The 18,270-nt window shown below is 39.1% G+C and overlaps 2 protein-coding genes across 3 annotated transcripts in view; one reads left to right on the top strand and one right to left on the bottom strand.

Moving 5' to 3' along the window:
* Positions 1-625: 625 nt before the first annotated feature.
* LOC133530077 (uncharacterized) lies at positions 626-7,234 on the bottom strand. 2 transcript variants are annotated; one of them, XM_061867901.1, is made up of 7 exons: positions 6,979-7,234; positions 5,750-5,843; positions 5,255-5,378; positions 4,533-4,635; positions 3,706-3,791; positions 2,705-2,948; positions 626-1,972 (listed from the first exon to the last, which is right to left on the bottom strand). In XM_061867901.1, exons 1-7 carry the CDS (start codon positions 7,084-7,086, stop codon positions 953-955), a joined length of 1,779 nt encoding a protein of 592 aa, XP_061723885.1. In that variant the 5' UTR covers positions 7,087-7,234; the 3' UTR covers positions 626-952. The 2 variants fall into 2 exon arrangements, with proteins under 2 accessions (XP_061723885.1, XP_061723886.1); XM_061867902.1 differs by having other exon boundaries at positions 626-1,966.
* A 184-nt stretch (positions 7,235-7,418) lies between these two features.
* Positions 7,419-18,270, top strand: part of LOC133530093 (uncharacterized) — a 115,896-nt gene continuing 105,044 nt past the window's right edge. The window contains exon 1 of the mRNA XM_061867926.1: positions 7,419-8,443. The gene's annotated coding sequence lies outside the window, so the exon portion shown is untranslated. The remainder of the gene's footprint in view (positions 8,444-18,270) is intronic.

The following is an 18,270-nucleotide window of genomic DNA, read 5'->3' as shown; positions in this document are numbered from 1 at the left end:
GCGGTACCGTAATATTACGGACGCAAAAAGAATGTTACTTTAATCACCGTCCTCTACACTCTGTATCTTTAAAAATTTAAATAAAAGTAAACAAAAAGTACCCTCTAATGGTTCCTTAAGCCAGTTGAGGGTAGATGTAAACATTACATGATAAAAAAATGTAGGTTAAAGTCAGGTCGTTCAGTGACAGATCCAAGCAGTTTTGTATTTGGTTGGTTAACCAATAAATGTTATAAGGATCTGAAAATGTCAAATCGTTTGTTTACTTTTATTTAAATACCTAAAGATACAGAGCTTAGGAAACCGCGCCATTTTGTTAACTTAGACAACGTTCTAGTGACGTCATTTCACCGCTGTATTACGGCCGCTATATGACGGCACCGCTATCCTAGGAAACCAGAGCTTAAGCGCAAAGAATTTCGCACATTGACCCGCCTGTTCCTGTCTCTATCGCAAGCCCATGATGCCGGATGTCAATGCCACTATGCGAGTGGGACAGCAATATAATTATGCGCGTGCGATAGAGATAGAAACAGGTGGGTCAATATACGAAATTTTTCGTACTTTGCGTCCTTACTTAAATATAAATTTGTAAAAAGTTTATGATCTGAAATAACAGCGCAAATTTAGAGCAAATCATATAAATTTAATTTTTATATTTTGTTGAATACCTAAAAAGTTTAAGCTTGCACAATTATCCTTTGAAGAACTGAAATTCTTTTTCTTAATATCAATAATAACGTCAAAAATACAAAAACGTATATACAAAGCATTTATGACTAGTAAAAGCACAAAAGACTAGTCGCCTAGTCGGTACTGTCTGCGTGAATTGTATAAAAAATCCTGAACTGATGAAAACTAAACAATCACACACAATAACGAGACATCAGAGCTTTATCTTCACCCGAAAGTAATCACAGCTCCGTTCAACATTAAGCGAGTCAAATCTCTGTCAAGTTTTTCTCATGATGAGATCGCCGCCGCCGTGAGCAGAATGCATTCCTAAATGGTGTTTAATACAGGGACCAGCGTCTTTGATAGAACGACCAGAATCTTCCATCTCCTCGTCTGAAGAGAAATCCGACACGCACAAAGTCATATGCCTCTTCTTAGGTACGACATGAAGCGTCCAGCGTGAACTCTTATGACTCTTAGCTTCGCGAGCTTCATCAGTGTCAGACGCGGCTCTTAGACTATCGTTTTTGACAGTTCTTTTATTCGGTGTGTGTTGGTGATCCTTTTTTTCCCCCCTCGGGGGGGTGTGGAAGTTTTTTAGATTAGTTACACTGGCAGTCTTCGAGTTTAAATCTGGAAAGTTCTGTGAATATATCATGACGCTATCGACTTTTTCTTTGTGAAATTTTGCCGCGCGCTTAGGACTCTCAGGGTTGGTTGCCTTCTTTTCGCCGCTACTACAACTCGTGTTACTATTACTAGTGCTATACTGTTCCTCTGCTTGTTTCTCCAATTCTTTAAACTTGGTGTCAATGCTTTCGTCGGACGCTTTATATTGCTCTAAAGCTTCCTTTTCTAGTTCTTCAAATTTATTCTCCCGAATCACGGGTATGATTTTTGGGTTTAACTTTAGCAGCCCTGGAGTGAATTTTTGTAATCTGACACAGTTTTGCAGATTCATAGTTGAGGGTGCACTCATGCTTAAAACTGTGCTGTACAATCGTTTTTTTCTAAGTCCATCCATAGCTGCGGCGCTTGTAGTCGGCTGTTGGTCATCTAGGACCTTTTCTTTAATTTCCAACTCGGCTTTAGTCTCTTCGACGTTTTCTTTTTCCTCTTTGACCTCTTGTCGGACTAGTTTCGGGGTATCTTTTTGTCCGAGGCGGCGTTCTGGCATTCTTCGGTTGGTGGGGGCGTAGCGGCAGACGGTGGTGCCGCGGTAGGGCGCGGCGCGGCACAGGGTGGGCAGGCGGCACGCGCGCTGGCAGAGCGGCGAGGGCGCCGCTTCGAACTGAAACTTCAAAACGTTTCAGTTACTACACTTATGGGAGTAAAAACAGGGAAGTTTCAAAAAAATATGATAAGCTTCTATGCCTACCAGAACGCTATGTAACATACCTAGTATAAATAAAATAAGTGAAATATCTAGTGAGTCATAAATTCATAATTTTTTAATCATAAAATCAAAACCTTATATCGAAATCAAACGCTGCCAGCGTCACATTGGGATCTAAAGATAATTAAATCTTGTATGTGATAAATAAATAAATATTATAGGATATTATTACACAAATTGACTTATTCCCACAGTAAGCTCAATAAGGCTTGTGTTGTGGGTACTTAGACAACGATATATATAATATATAAATACATAGAAAACACCCATGACTCAGTTACAAATATCCATGCTCATCACACGAATAAATGCCGTTACCAGGATTTGAACTCGGGACCATCAGCTTCATAGGCAGGGTCACTACCCACTAGGCCAAACCGGTCGTCACTGTGATCCCTTTTACAATCAAAATTTAACTGCACATGTTTCATTTCGCGTCTGACTCTTTTACTGCTATCAATCAATCATATTCTTTATTTCAGACCAGGTCCATAATTATATCTTTAAATATATGCTATGCTATGCTTGTATCGCTCAGACATACTCGATAACATGTAGCGAATTTTTCCGGTATGTATCGAAAATGCATCGTAGCAGCGTAACGACAATAGGATAGCTTCGAAACAGTAATACCTTGCACTTGGGATCGCACAGCAGCGCCGGCGCCAAACAATATGCCGGGAGCGGCGCTCTCGGCGGCAATCGGCGCGGTTGCCGGCGGCGCGCCCGCATCTTCCTCGGCGGGCTCGGCGGGCCGGGCGCGGGCGGCGGCGGCGGCGGGGGCGGCGCGCGCGGCGCCCACAGCGCGCGCACGGCCGCGGCCCGCACGCGCGCCGACAGTGCCGCCTCGGCCCCGTCGCAAGGGCCCCAGCGCTCGCTAGCTGCCGATAAACACGTGTAAGTAATTCATGTAAGTGGCTCGATCGCTTTTTAGGTACAGTACAGTTAGCGCTACCACGGCCTGTCCGGCACAAAGGCCCCAGCTCCCACTAGCTGCCTATAAACACGTGTTAATAATTCGAGTGATATGGCCTGACCGCTTGGGTTATCAAGTACAGTACAAAGCAATTCATAACAGCTGACATGAGATTTATCAATGATTCGCGCCAGGTGCAGTGTACATTGTACATACGTGTACATTAATACAGATTGATTGCCTGAGAACTAGCTCATTTTCAACAGATTAATACCAGCGACTTTATGAGGCGTTCAAAAATGTCTGAACACGCACTAACGCCTTGACAATAGAGGCATGTTCAGATACTTGTGAGCTCCTTGGTCGCTCCGATATATCTGATGGCAACTATACATCGGCGTGCTCGAATCTTTGTCGGTGTCGGCGCTATTGCCGCCATTTATTCCATCACTACTACCATACACTAATAATAGATAGACGGCTAATTCCCTTGACATGCTTGTAACCAAAAAAAATACTGCTTATTTTCGTCCTCAAGCCATCTAATAAATACAAATACAAATAATTTATTGTACGAAATTGAGTATTAGAAATGATAATATGTTACATTAATGTGCGTCACAATCTGCCAGTTTTTGGTGTAAGTACAATATGTTGTTTCTAATGCGAAATGCTTTAAATATCTATATAATAATATTTAAATAAAAAATGTACGCACAAGTCGTCGCTAGGCACGCGGTGGCGGCGGCGCGAGCACGCCCGCTCCGGCGCGTCGTCTAGCAGCTTGCGGAACCAGTACTCCACCTGGACAGTATTGAAGCAGTTAAGTATAAAAGTGGTCTCCAAACTACGACCACCGGACCGCAAAATCTCGTTACATATAATATGGCCCGCAAAGAGGAAAAGCGTAGGCCTAGATGCGGCCCTCGAGTCTAGTGTTGATTCTCGTCTCATTTTTACAAGGCTGACTAAAAATCTTCCGAGTCCAAAGTCTAAGGGAGTTTTCAGAAAATAGTGTACCCAATTAGTGTGAGTTGTTAAGAAAAGTTAATTGCTGTCAGTTTTGTAACGATATATATTTTTTTAATTCAATAAAAACTTGGTTTTGGTGTTCAATTCATAAACTATAAGCGATATTAAATTGTACATTTTAATATCGCTTATAGTTTATAAATTGAACACCAAAACCAAGTTGATTTCCATAAAGATTTTATGCTTAATTGTCGTTACAAAACTGACAGCGATTAACTTTTCTTAACAACTAGTTAGTGAGTCTTTTATAAGCGCAACTCAAAAGAACTCTAGCCTCCGAAGAAAAACTCCGTCCACAAAAACTAAAAGTCGATTTAATAATATGAGACTCAAAAATATAGTCGAGTCTTAACCAACATTACTGGAGTAAAGGTTTGGGACCCTTATACTTAGGGTCTTAGGGTAATATGATTATTTTAACAGCTACAGCTAACTTAATTATTATGTTCCATTCTAACACCTACTTCAGTAGTGAAAGTGATAAATCGATAAATACACCAAGTTGAACTCAACCTCGGGAAGCATCCAGCATTCTGTGAGGTCGGAGTTTTCGCATCCCTGGCCGTTGTACCCGCGCCACGATGACTTCTCATTGGCATTGGCGTAAGACTTTTCTCTGCAATAAAATAGTTAAAAAAATTTAACTTACTGAGGTGCTTAAGTAAAAATGTGTAGCTGCTTTATTTACTTGGAATAGTTTCACTTTGTTTACTTTTAAATTTAAGACCCGCTTTTAAAAGTATAGTCTGTCAAGCCACAAAGAGCATATAATAACTACGTTGTCAAGCCATTCCGTCAGTAGAAAAAGGCGGCGAATTTTAAAAATGTAGGCGCGTAAGGGTTATCGCCGTATAGAAAATTTGAATATCGCGCCTTTTTCTACTGATAAAGTTATTTGACAAACTATACCTCGAATAGCATCAGTAAAACGTCAAATTAGAAAAAAAAAACTCCCGCCTTTTTCAATAGTCGCTGTCATGCCATAGGTTATTACGGTGTTACTTATTTGTTTTATTTTGTGTATTGCTAAATAATTGTACTTAATTAGTTAATGTATTAACATCTTAAATGTAAATCCGGTAAGTGATTGATTAATGATTATATAAGTGGCAAGATGAGAGTTTTTGATAGTTCGTATTAAAAATGGTGTTTCGAACCTAGTTGGAGTGAAGGAAAAAGAAAAGTAACCTATCTAGAAGTTATCTAAAAATAAATTATTATGGATTAAGAAAAACCTTGCTTCGTCGTAATAAAAATTTCCATAGAACTGTGCCAATCTCGATTCAGGTATAATGTCTTTAACACTTTTCCGGCTGCAACCGCCATTTTCTTGACTTTGACTCGACGTTGAACGTTTCTCTAGAATGCAAAGTGTAATCAGAATAGTTCCCATCGGCGGGAAAATGTTTTATTATTAATAATATGTGAATTCTGTTCTCATCTTGTAACAAATCGCATGATATTTTTTATACATCGAACGAACAAAACGAACTCGCACTTGACCGGTTTTTTTTAAGTAGTCGTTCGCCGATCACCCGGAGGGTGGCGACAATCTCCAAGGAATCCAAACGTTCGGCCCAATTCAGTGTTGACGGTTCGCTGAAAATCGATCGCTCGCCGGGTTTGGTCTGTACGTGGCATAATTAGTTTTTTTTTCAACTTGCAAAAAACCACAAAAGACAAAATCTGCCGCCTGAAGACCGCCGCTGTAGTTTTGTGCTTGTACTTGCCTGTTTGTTCACATTGATTGCTTGACTGCGAAGATTGTGAATCTGTAGAGTCCTGCAGCACTTGAGAAACACGACAATGTTGTGCCCAAAGGCGCTAAAATAAAAAAGTCATCAAGTCATCATCAGCCTTTAAAGAGTTTTAAAGACTCCTGGACAAGTGAAATATGTCCACAACGAGAGTCGTGTTTTGCCCTTATGGTTTTACTTAAGTTGCCCTGTATGTTTGTGTGGGTCAAATCTTGGAAGCTAAATTTGACCCACTTGTCTATTTCCGATTGAGCTTGAAATTTTGCATACATATGTAAGTCGGGTGACAACCCAATATTATGGTACCATCGAGCTGATCTGATGATGATAACAGGAGGTGGCCATGGGAAGTCCGTGATAGAACAACGCAACCTAATTTGGGGTATTCATAATTGTCTCGACTAGTATTAGATGCCTGTGGGAAGATAAGTGCAGTCAGCGATAAAATATTGTACCAAAAATATAATTTTTGCCAAAAACTTATTTCCTTACGCTCTTAGCCAGATCTTATCTCTTTAAATCGGATGTTAAATTGAATTGAAAAGCTGCACGTCTACCGCGTCTTACTGCGACTAGGTACAGTCAACCAATTTGATTCCTAGGCCACTATAGAACCATGCCATAATGACTTCTACGACAGTGCTTATCGAGTGATGCGTGTCAAGTATCTAGTAGTTAAAGCGACAAGGTTCTATAGTGGCCTAGGATTCAAATTGGTTGACTGTACATGTCATGTCACGTAACTTATGACCAGACTAGCAAAACCCTCCTCGGCTTCGCACGGGGTTAGGTACGGAAAACCTTAACAAACCTTAAACCTTCCTCAAAAATTATTATTAAAAGGAGAAAACAGCATGAAAATCCGTTCAGTAGTTTTTGAGTTTACCGCGAACATGTAGACAGATAGACGCGGCGGGGGCCTCTGATTTATAATGTGTATGGATATGCTTGATGTGCAGAAAACGTTAGTGCATAAGTTAGAGACCATGTTTGACGTGATATAGTTTAATTATTAGTCACACTTTTTTTGGATATCTACCGAAACAAAAGTAGGTAAAATATCCGATGCAGACAAGCAAATCTTGAACGACGCCCCTCTTTCACTACAAAAACAAATCGTTATGATACGAATCAGCTGTAAGTGACATGTGTTTTCAAACGCCATATAAATTAATTTATGTGTTGAAAGGAATGATAGGTACCTGATTAGCTATAATAAAGTCATCAGGAGGTTCCGTAGCCCATGTGAGATCCGCACAAAGGGCAATGTGGGCCCACGCAGACGAATACCGATCCACGTCGAAGCTCATTCAATGTGACATCTCATGCAAACAACTATTTAACTCTACAACAAACTAATATAACATTCACTAACGGAAAAACTAACGGTAAAATTGGTAATAAAAATGACGACAATTTGAAAGACATTAGTTAAATCTACAATAACAAATTTTCCTCTTTTTTAATTGATACATGATTTTTTCTTCTTTTTAAATCACTTTTCAAATTTCGTACCAATCATTTATTTTGTCATCTCGATGGCTAAGCGACGTCGATGAAGGTTTCATTCTCAGCATTCTCTCTGGTTATGAAAACAGGGCTTTAACTGCGTAAATAGAAGTTCACAAATTGCGTGCAATCTTTCTCTGTCACTCTAATTACGTGTTCATTGGAGTAAAAGAGAAAGATCCCCACAATTTGCGAATTTCGGTTTTCGCGGTAGGCCCTCTGCAATTTAGGTTTACGTCTGTCCTGTGGATATAGTCTAATTTTCTGATTTAACTTTTATCCGCATAGCTTTTCTATTAATCTGTGTAATAAAGCCATTGCGTATAAGCTGTAAATTATTAGCCACGGGACAATAGTTACAACATATTGTAAAATCTGTGTATATTATATCATATAACATAGGTATACAGATTTTAGACCTATAATGGCTATAATAGGTATGGCCCTCCATAATCAATGTACCTACATTTGAAATAGATATATGTTACAGTTTCCTACACAATCATAACAACTCTAATTAAACAAGAGTTTATTAAATATAAATAGCTATTCCTCAATATCCTTACTACCCCCTTGGCCCCCATTATCCTTAAAATGTTACCTCTTTATCCTTAAATGGGTAAAATATTTTTTTCACTGGCAACATTTTCGAGTCAGGGACCTTGATTTCTTGTAGCGGCATCCCCGACCGTTAGTTTGCGCAGGTGGCGCTCCAAGACGCACGCATGCGTTACGCTGCGAGCCGAAACGTGCATTGACAGAATTACATTAACATTTATTGTACAAATATTAATAAAAAACCATTAAATACAAACTTTAACAAATACAGTGTGCCTGTGAATTAACAAGGAATAAAGTGTTCAAGTTCGAAATTAATAAAAAATATACAAAAATCGATTGTAAAAAGCGACTTTTCTTTATTTTCTGGTCGGTTTTCTCGCTGTAAACCGTCTTGGAGGTATCGTGGGTGTTGTAAGTTTTGCAACAAGTGCAGTTGGCTAGTGTCGGGAACTGGTTTTCGGGGACCGTTGGGTTTTTTGTTGTTTATGTTCATTTAGGTGTGTTGTTTTGCGAGTTGAGAGTGTGTGCGGTGAGCGGGCGCCCGGCGATGCTGCAATCCCGTGCAAGAGGCTCAGGCTAACCTGTCATCTTTGCATGGTAAGTCGCTTGAATGGTAAGCTAGTTTTTATTAAAGTTACATAAATATATACCTGTAAATCGCTGCTCGGTAATATAAATTTTAGTTCACTTTTTGCGCGTTTTTTGGAAAGTTTATGGCTTTTGCCTACCTTCAGGGAAAATGCGTTAGGTATATTATAATATATTAACTTAACAATGGGACACCCAGATGAATTAGTTAAGCATCGGGCAACATCTTCTGCTTCTTAACCTGTGTATCTAAACTTACTTCGAACATATTAGATTATTACTTAGTACAGTGAGCTGCAGAGATTGTTGACCCCTCTTCGCAAACGACTCTTCTATGAATTCTTAGATGGTTGGCAGTCCTGAACTGAGCGTTTCTCCAGAAACTTCCTGCCTCGCATAGCTACACTCTGGAATGAACTGTCTGCCTTCGGTATTTATCCCAGACCGATACGACCTTCAAGAAAAGAGCGTACTCCCATCTTAAACGCCGGCAACGCATTGTAAGTGCCCTCTGGTGTTGCGGGTGGACACCCATGGACATGGGCGACGGTAATAGCTTACCATCAGGCGATCGGTCTGCTCGTTTGCCTCCTATACTATTAAAAAAAGAAGGAGGGTACTATCTCTGCAGCTGATTGTACCCACGTAGGTATTTATGTAATTTGTTAGGAGGTAAGTTAGGTAAATACTAAGGTCCGACCGAGATCTCGGTCTCGGTCTCGGTCTCGGCATTCTCGGCCAAAAATCGGGCCGAGATCTCGGTCTCGGCTCTCGGCCAAAATGGGCCGAGATTCTTGCCGAGACCGAGAATAAGCAATGAGTCATCATTGGTGAATTTGAATTTTCCGCGCACGAGCCCCGGGGTCTAAGCCACTCGTTGGTTGCATCGCCCGGTTGGTGTGACGTTTTTTTGTGATTTAAATTGGTTTCATAGCCACATTTTAAGCCAATTACTTATCAAATACTAAGTGTTGGGATCGGATAGGCGCGGTTGCAAGTAATGACTTGTTCATTTGGTTTTTTTCGTTTTGTGGTAGTTGTTATTGATGAATAAATGGGTGTATATTGTTATCGAGATGTAACTTAGATTAACTTTTTGTGAGTGGAAGATGACACTGGATATTTTGATACTAAATATATTTGTGTCAAAGGGAAAAAGCAAAGCAGTAGGTAAGTACAAAACGACACCTGTGGCGGATATTTTGGGTTACAATATAGAACTCTTTATTTTGATTATTGTTATTTTACCTCTTTTTGTGCACATCCGTACTGAAAAACCGGCCAAGTGCGTGTCGGACCACGCATAATGGAAGGTTCCGTACATTCATATAATACAAAAAAGCCGTACAAGCAAAAGAGCGTATGTTAGTGGCACTTTTGTCGTTTTAATAAGAAGATCAGTTTTTTTATAACTCTTCCATATTCAAAATCATTTTCCTGAAAAATTATTTGCTTATTTAGAATTTTTTTAATGGTTTTGCTCTCCCGGTTGAGTTAGAGGGGATTACACATTTTTTTTTTAAATCGATTATTGTCTAGCAACCTTTCTGTATTTTTAAAGACCTATCTAATGATGAGCCACATGTTTTTTTTAAACTTTTTGTTACATTTATACGGAGTATATAATTGAAAATATATTTTACATTATTTTTTCGAAACTAAGAAGCGACTTACATAATACATCTACACCTACGTTCCTATTTTGGTTATAAAATATACCGTATAGTTTTTGAGTAAAATGGCTGTGACATACGCACAGACCGACAGACATGGAACATGACGTAACTACAAGGGTTCGATTTTTGCCATTATGGCTACAGAACCCTAAAAATACTGTTTAATAGCGCTAGGAATTGATTATGATAACTTTTTTCTGATAAATCGTCGAATTTCGATTATAAAAACAATCTTAGTGCAAAATTCGTATTTTTTCTCTATTTTATAAATTCTCGGTCTCGGTCTCGGTCTCGGCCGAGAATCCCAATGAATCTCGGTCTCGGTCTCGGTCTCGGCCGAGACAAAAAAAGCGTTCTCGGTCGGACCTTAGTAAATACTTAGATACTAGGTACCTACATAAGGTACCTAGTAGTAAGTAAGGTGTAGTAAGGTGTGTGTAAGGTACCTAGTAGTAGTGGTAGTAGGTAAGGTGTACAGTCAATAGCAGAAGTAATACGCCCAACAGGCATATTTGACGCAATATCCTTGGTGCCTATCCTATAATATTTGAATAGTTCCCTCGATTTCTCTTTAGTCAGTTTTTTTGGGTTAGAAAGAAAGTAAGCGATTTTGACGTGTCCTTTATAACCGACTTCAAAAAAGGAGGAGGTTCTCAATTCGACTGAATTTTTTAATTTTCTTTTGTATGTATGTTACTCGATATCTCCGAGAATCGTGAACTGATTTTCAAATATATTTTTTAATCGAACGGGTATAACCCCGAGATGGTCCCGTTGGCACCAAATCGTGGTCTGATGATGGGATCTTGGAGAAATCGAGGGAACTCTTCAAATGTTATAGGTACATGTATGGCGCTTTTGGTAATTTTTATTTGAAGTCGGTTTTATATTGAAAAACGCTTTAGAAAAATAAAATGAAATCACGGGAAATATGTGAGAATTATGAAGCATATACGATCTTTTACATTATTTTGCTTTCATAAATAATAGTTATTGATTTTAAAAAAGCATTTTTCAATAAAAAGGCATGTCTAGATTGTTTACCTTTTTTCTAATGCTAAAAAAATACTAACTATAAGACGCCATCATCTGATCATGATAGGTATGATGACGATATAGGACCAATCGTGAAGTAGGTGTAAACTTTCAAAATAAGAATTTCTAATAAGATTTTGCGATTCGGTCTAGCCAGCCGTCGAAGACTACGGGGGAGACAGAAAAACAAAGATCTTGACGAATTGAGTAACTAGGTATCTCTAACGAAATCTTAAAGTCAGTTAAAAAGTACAAGTTGGAACCCGGCGACGTATCGCGACAACAGACAGGACACATCGCGTCGACCAAAACGGTTTCTATGTATTTATAAAGTCAGCAACGCGTCGCCGAGCGGCCGACGGCACGTCGCCCGACCGCAATCAGAGGGCCTACCGCGAAACACGTTGGACGTGTTACCTCTCTGTCGCACTTGTAAATTCGTACGTAAGTGTGACAGGGAGGCAACACGTCGAAAGTGGTTCGCGGTAGGCCCTCTGGGCTATAATCACGAAAAATCGAAATTCGATAATTGCGGGCATTTTTCTATGTCACTCTAACTTCGCCTTAGTGAGAGTAAAAGAGAAAGATCCCGCAATTTGCGAATTTCGGTTTTCGCAGTAGGCCCCCAGAATAACCGCGAAAATCGAAGTTCGTCAATTGCGGTCATTTTTCTCTGTCACTCTAATTACGTCTCACTAGAGAGTAAAAGAGAAATATCCCTGCAATTTGCGAATTTCGGTTTTTGCGGTTGGCCCCCTGTAGTGCTGCCAACACATCGATATGGCGCGGGCGCGACACGTCATCAGTCGCGACATGTCGCCGGGTTCCAAATTTGTACCTTTAAAAAAACGTTTTCATGTGTATGTCGTTTTTAACACCTCCCCCACCTAATTACCAACTTTTGCTGGTGCTGACTAAACATCAAACGATATGGCCCTATTTCAAAACAAAGCTCATCGCATAACATGTATTTACAAACGAAACCAGCACACGCATTTATCAAATCTCTGATACTCAGCTGTATATTATCAAATAGGCCAGAGATAATGCACATAAATTTACATTGTAATTGCTGTAGATCGCTTCGTGGGGTGATTATGAATACGAACTATATTTTTATAGCCGTAATCGTAAGCATTGTATCTTATCTTATTTTACAATACATATGGTGGTACTTTATAGCACTAGTGCGAAAATTAGCATATAACGTTACTGTGTCGAACATTTAAAGGGTCATATGTACTGTAAAACGTTGTACGATACATGTGCGAATAGGTAATTCGCAACTCGTTTTGATTTAAAACACTCCCTTCGGTCGTGTAATAATTTATCGCCACTTGTTTCGAATTTCCTATTTTTCGCACTTGTATCGTTATGTACTATTATCCTATGATCGTGTGAAAGCAGGACAAAAAAAGCCGGCCAAGAGCATGTCGGGCCATGCTCAGAGTAGGGTTCCGTAGTTACTCTTCCGTCACAATAAGTAAACTGGAGCTTAAAGTATAGTAGATTGTTAACCAAGGGATGAACTGTGGAATCTGTGGATGTACGTCTTTTTACTATGAAGGGGAAACTTTTTGCGATAACTCAAAAATAGCTAAACTGATCATGTCCGCTATAGTTTTCATTTAATGTCTTTCTTAAATTCTACTTCCACGATTTTTTTCATAATTTTTGGATCTATGGTTCAAAAGTTAGAGGGGGGGGGGGGACACATTTTTTTCTTTAGGAGCGATTATCTCCGAATATATTCACTTTATCAAAAAAATTTTGTCTCATGCGCGAGAGGGCTCGGGCTATAGTCCCCACGCTAGCCCAATGCGGATTGGGGACTTCACATACACCTTTGAATTTCTTCGCAGATGTATGCAGGTTTCCTCACGATGTTTTCCTTCACCGAAAAGCTGGTGGTAAATATCAAATGACATTTCGTACTTAAGATCGGATAAACTCATTGGTACGAGCCAGGATTTGAACCCGCGACCTCCGGATTGAAAGTCGAACGTCATATCCACTCGGCCACCACCGCTTCAACAAAACAACGCAACATAATTGTGTTTGGGGTTTTTAGAATTGGCTCGATGAGTATTAGTTGCCTGTGGAAAGAAAAGTACAATAAGCAATAAAAGCTTGTAACGAAATAGTACATTACGATACAAGTGCGAAAAATAGGAAATTCGAAACGAGTGGCGATAAATTAAAACACGACCGAAGGGAGTGTTTTAAATCGACACGAGTTGCGAATTACCTATTCGCACATGTATCGTACAACGTTTTACAGTACATATGGCCCTTTAAATGTTCGACACAGTAACATAATATGCTACTTCTCGCACTAGTGCTATAAAGTAGCCCCATATGTACTGTAAATGAAATTTTTGCCAAAAACTTATTTTTAATAGTGACTTCCTCATGATTAGTATCTAGAATACTAGAGATTCTAGACTAGGGATTAAAAAAAAATCGTATTATTAAAAAAGTTGTGCCCGACCGAAGTCAGACTTTTTGCCGACCCGAAACCGAAGGTTCGGTTTTACTATAGTTTCGACCAAAACCGAACCTTAGGCTGAAACATAATGTTTATGCCGAAACCGAAACTTCCGTCTGTCACTATCACTACCAAAACCTGTAGGGCTGATGGTCGGCTCTATCATTCGTCACCATGCCTGTCACGTTCTAACAAGTATGTAAGCGCGAAAGTGACGGGCATAGTGACAAGTGATAATAATGGAACCATGCTGCAATACATTTTAGGCGCGGCCGAAATGTTCCGTAGTTTTGTGCCGAAACATGATTTTTATGCCAAAACTGAAACCGAATCTTCGGTTGGACACGTTAGTTCTGTTCGCATTTATAATATTATTGACCTATTTTAATCCTCATTTACGCTCAAAAGCAATAAACGTGTAGAAGTGCATATAAAGTGACCCGTTTTAATTTTTCTTTAGTGTTATTATTACGTAATCAAAGCACAATGTACCGAACATGACCTTTTACCTATCATCTGGTCGATACCCCCACGAGATGCCATTTTATTTTTAACGCGGCAAATGCCATCCTATTGCCGGCTTTAATAAAACGAAAAATTAAACCAACTAATGGGGTCAGCGCGTACCGTACAGTCCGCCACATATATGTGTTCAATCTTTTTTTTAATGTAAAAGTATTCTTGTTTTTTTTTTAATGTGCGATTGGTAAGAGTTCTGTAGTTATATTTGGATATTTAAAAAGCTTCTGACTATACTACATGACTACACTAACATATGTCTGTGTATCACACTTGCGAAGAAAAAACTAAATTTTAATATTTTAAGCGAAATAGTTGAAAATTATGTTAAAATATTTTAAACGGCTGTTGAATAAATCATATTAAATAATTTTAAACATAAACAAAAATATTAATAAACGTTAGTATTTTAAAAGTGAAACTCATTTAGGCTACTTGGTTTGTATGAATATGTGACATAATTTAAAAAAGCTATAACTTCCTAGAGAGTTATAACTTTTTTTTCACAATCCAAAACTCCCGTGGGAACAATATAGGCGTTTGTCCTTCAGTACACCTGCATGAAATAAGATCTTTTTCGACCAAGTGTGAAGAGATATTTTCCAGGGTGGCAGGTGCTTTTGTTGCATTATTTCATAATTTTTCTATGCTACTAAAATTGTTGCTAACTGTACACGGGAAAATTGCAACAGACACCAGTTTTAGCCCATCGTTATACCGGCTGAACTTATGGCCGGACGTTTTGCTCGTTCGGTTTTAACGTTACTTTGATGATGCCTTTATTTGATAGGTTTGCTCTATAAAACACCCTATCTTAAACCGAGGCGATGTTTACAGAATTAAACTTTGATCAACTAAAACATGGCATACCTATTACTAAAATAGGGACCTACTTACACTACTTAGAGTCCGTCTAAACTAAATTTGCAGTGGCAGTGTGTTAGTATTAGGGTCGGCAACGCGCATGGACTCTACTGGAGGGGCAGGCGTACATAGGCTACGGAGACTGCTTACCATCAGGCGGGCACCTCTGCATACACATAACTTGTATGGGTTGCTAAGGTAAGGTACCTAATAGTTTTTCTGTCAGTACACTGTACAGCCGCCATCGGATATATAGGCCCAGACAAGGAGTTCACAAATATCTGTACAAATCTCGAATTATGCAAACTGTAAAGAGCATAGCTATTTTTGAACACCTTGGCCGCTCCTAAACATTCGCTGGCGTGGCGACTGTACAGGACCTGGCTTAACTAGCTCTACACGTAATTCAAAATTACGTTATTCAAAATTGCATTTCTTTTCCCTTCCTACCTACGAGTATACTATACATAATATTTACCACAGAACGTGGGCGTCGCGAATCTAGTCCCACCTTCACAAAGGCCTAGAACCGGCTCTTCCAGTCCAGACCACAAAACTATTCTATACCGAGCCATCCAAATAGGTTACGCAATTCAGCCGTAAGGAACAAAGCGTTACATATTCGTATGGACGGATTGAGTCGTAAAAATAAATAAATAAATGTTGCCGAAGAAGGTTCGCACACACGTCCCGATGTTCCCGCAAAGGTATAATATTTTATCAAAACGATACGCACAAAAAACCTACGTGGGTTAAGGACATTACCCGAAAACGGGCCAAGGTCGGACCGCAAGCTCCAGGGCTCGTTCCAAGAGCTGATTGAACGAGGCAAGCGCTCAGGTTAGCCAGTGTAAGCGCGCCTTCCAAATACGCCAGTTTTTGCTAGTGGCGGTCGCAGATACATTGGTCGCCTTTAATCCTTCTCACGGTCAGGACAGTTCTGCTAGAGCGAGAGGCACGAGGAAATAATGTAGGTAGGGGACTACCATCTCACTCTAGCACAGCTTACCACTCTTAGACAAGTAAGACAGCTAGCTCCGTGAGTACTAGGTTTTAGAATCGCTCGCGCTTGGCAAGCATTGACATTATACGACCAGGCCTTTGCCCGGGGGCGGCGAAAAACTTAGTTGCAAATGACAAATTGACTGTTTGTTTAGGCACTAGTCGGATGACAATCAGAAAAAGGTCTACACTTTTTTGTTCGTTTGCGATAACCATTTGTCGAATGTGCATGGGATCCGTCAAGTTTTTTTCGTGCTTTTTTTCATCTTAAACATTCACAAAGGATACACCCCGCACTTAGCGAAATTAGGTCAAGGTCTTAATGCCGGGTCAAAAGCATTTCGACTGTGGCTCTTAGTAGGTTTTAACAAATCTGTTTGTATATAAATCTTAGAGAGTCTCACGAGGTTACATGTAAAACAAAGTGTGATTTAAGATTCATTGTTAACATGAAAGGATAAAAAAGAAATCAATCTGTTTAACTATTTGTAGTGTATTATCGTGAGAATTTCTTTTAATTCTTTACTTCGGTTTTGCGACATTCTAAATCCTTGAATGGGTTTGGTAATTTTTATAAGTGCATTTGTTACTTAATGTTGAACTAGATCTAGCAAATGAGAATAGTGTGCGATAAAAAACCAAGATAGACATAATGATAATGTGAATTTAGCCGGAATGATTATGTCGAGAAACAAAACAGCAGATTAATAGACATTCTCGTTTTTCTGAACAGTTCTTGCTAAATTAATGATATATTAGCTATCACAAACCATAATATAAGCGTACTAACGTAATTAAAAACTTCACATAAGGCTTCTATAGACGTTGCAACAAATCGCATGCGATTTTAGATAATTGCTGGGTAACTAGGAACAACAAAATCAATCGATCGACCAAAAGCCGCAATGTATTGCAAATTGCGATTATCGGGTGCCGTTTGGCGATGCCACGAAGATCGTGTATAATTCAAATGTATCGGATATTTTTGCCCGTCTCATTATGCAAGATTCGCTTGAGACTTATACGGCTTTCTATCCCAATCTAATTTAAGATCTCAAGTATAAACTTATTTACAGAAAGCCCTCCCTGTTGCTTGTTTATTTTGCCTTATTACGACTCACTTTATAGACTGGCAGACAGACTGTTTAACAAACTAAACGTAAATAAACAGAGATCAAGTTACTTCAGTTAAATCTGATTCTTGGAAGAGATCTTCTGGACAAAGGATTCGTAGAATATTTGTTGCTTGCTGAATCTTTATTAGCTGGTATACATGTTTTGTTTTGATAGCATTAATGTTCGTTTTGATATTTAATCATTATTGTGATGTCAAAATAAATAGATGCACTGGCAACACTGGTTGGCAGGAAGCGGTTAACTGTCATGGCGTCTGGGTATTGTGTAATGCAATATCAAATTGTTTTAATTACAATTATTTATCCTAAGAGTTATTAGCTTGATGAATGAAAATGCATACGTCACAATTATGAACAATAAAGCTATAGATTATTTTGAATTCATGTCTGCCGTTTGATACTCTATCTTTGAAATTGAGCTGATCTGATGATTGAGACAGGAGTTGGCCATAGGAACTCTGTGATAAAACAACGCAACCTAATTGTTTTTGGGGTTCTTAGAGTTTTCTCGAAGAGTATTAGTTGCCCGTGGAAAGAAAACTACAGTCAGCGATAAAAGCTTGTACCAAAAATGAAATTTTTGCCATAATCTTATTTTAACTTAACCTACAAATAAATGCATTACCGGATTCGAACCCTGGGGCCTACTGCGAAAACCGAAATTCGCAAATTTCGGGGATCTTTCTCTTTTACTCTAAAACGCAATTAGAGTGACAGAGAAAAATACCCGTAATTGACGAACTTCAATTTTCGCGGTTATAGCCCTGGATACCAAATTTACTGGCAAAGTCGGATCTACCGGTACCGAGTAGGTTAAAGTGGCCGTTATACATATTACCGAACGTTCGGCGTGAACTTAACAGCCCATACTTTTAATAGTTATAACGGATTTAGCTTGAGGCGTTGCCAAAACGTTCCGCTGCTCCAATAATTGCCTATGGTCTACAATCTATAGTTATTGCCTTTATGCTACGTTACATGTTACGCATGTGGAAAGTATCTATATAAGTTGACGTAATTACGATTGTTGTTTAATCTGTTTATATTGTCTAACTAGTTTAACTTGTTGGTAAGATGGTTGCTTCCTAGAAAGGAAATAAAACGGTTCAACTGAGT

The sequence above is a fragment of the Cydia pomonella genome, chromosome 22, assembly GCF_033807575.1.
Source record: "Cydia pomonella isolate Wapato2018A chromosome 22, ilCydPomo1, whole genome shotgun sequence".
Classification (NCBI taxonomy): domain Eukaryota; kingdom Metazoa; phylum Arthropoda; class Insecta; order Lepidoptera; family Tortricidae; genus Cydia; species Cydia pomonella.
The sequence above is the reverse complement of the archived record's forward strand: the minus strand, read 5'-3'. Positions and strand labels throughout refer to the sequence as shown.

Coding starts and splice junctions, on each gene's coding strand:
- LOC133530077 (XM_061867901.1), bottom strand. CDS start 7,086: ATGAGCTTCGACGTGGATCGGTATTCGTCTGCGTGGGCCCACATTGCC. Junction 5,379..5,749: donor CAATCAATGTGAACAAACAG/GCAAGTACAAGC, acceptor TTTGCATTCTAG/AGAAACGTTCAACGTCGAGT. Junction 4,636..5,254: donor TTTTATTACGACGAAGCAAG/GTTTTTCTTAAT, acceptor ATTTTATTGCAG/AGAAAAGTCTTACGCCAATG.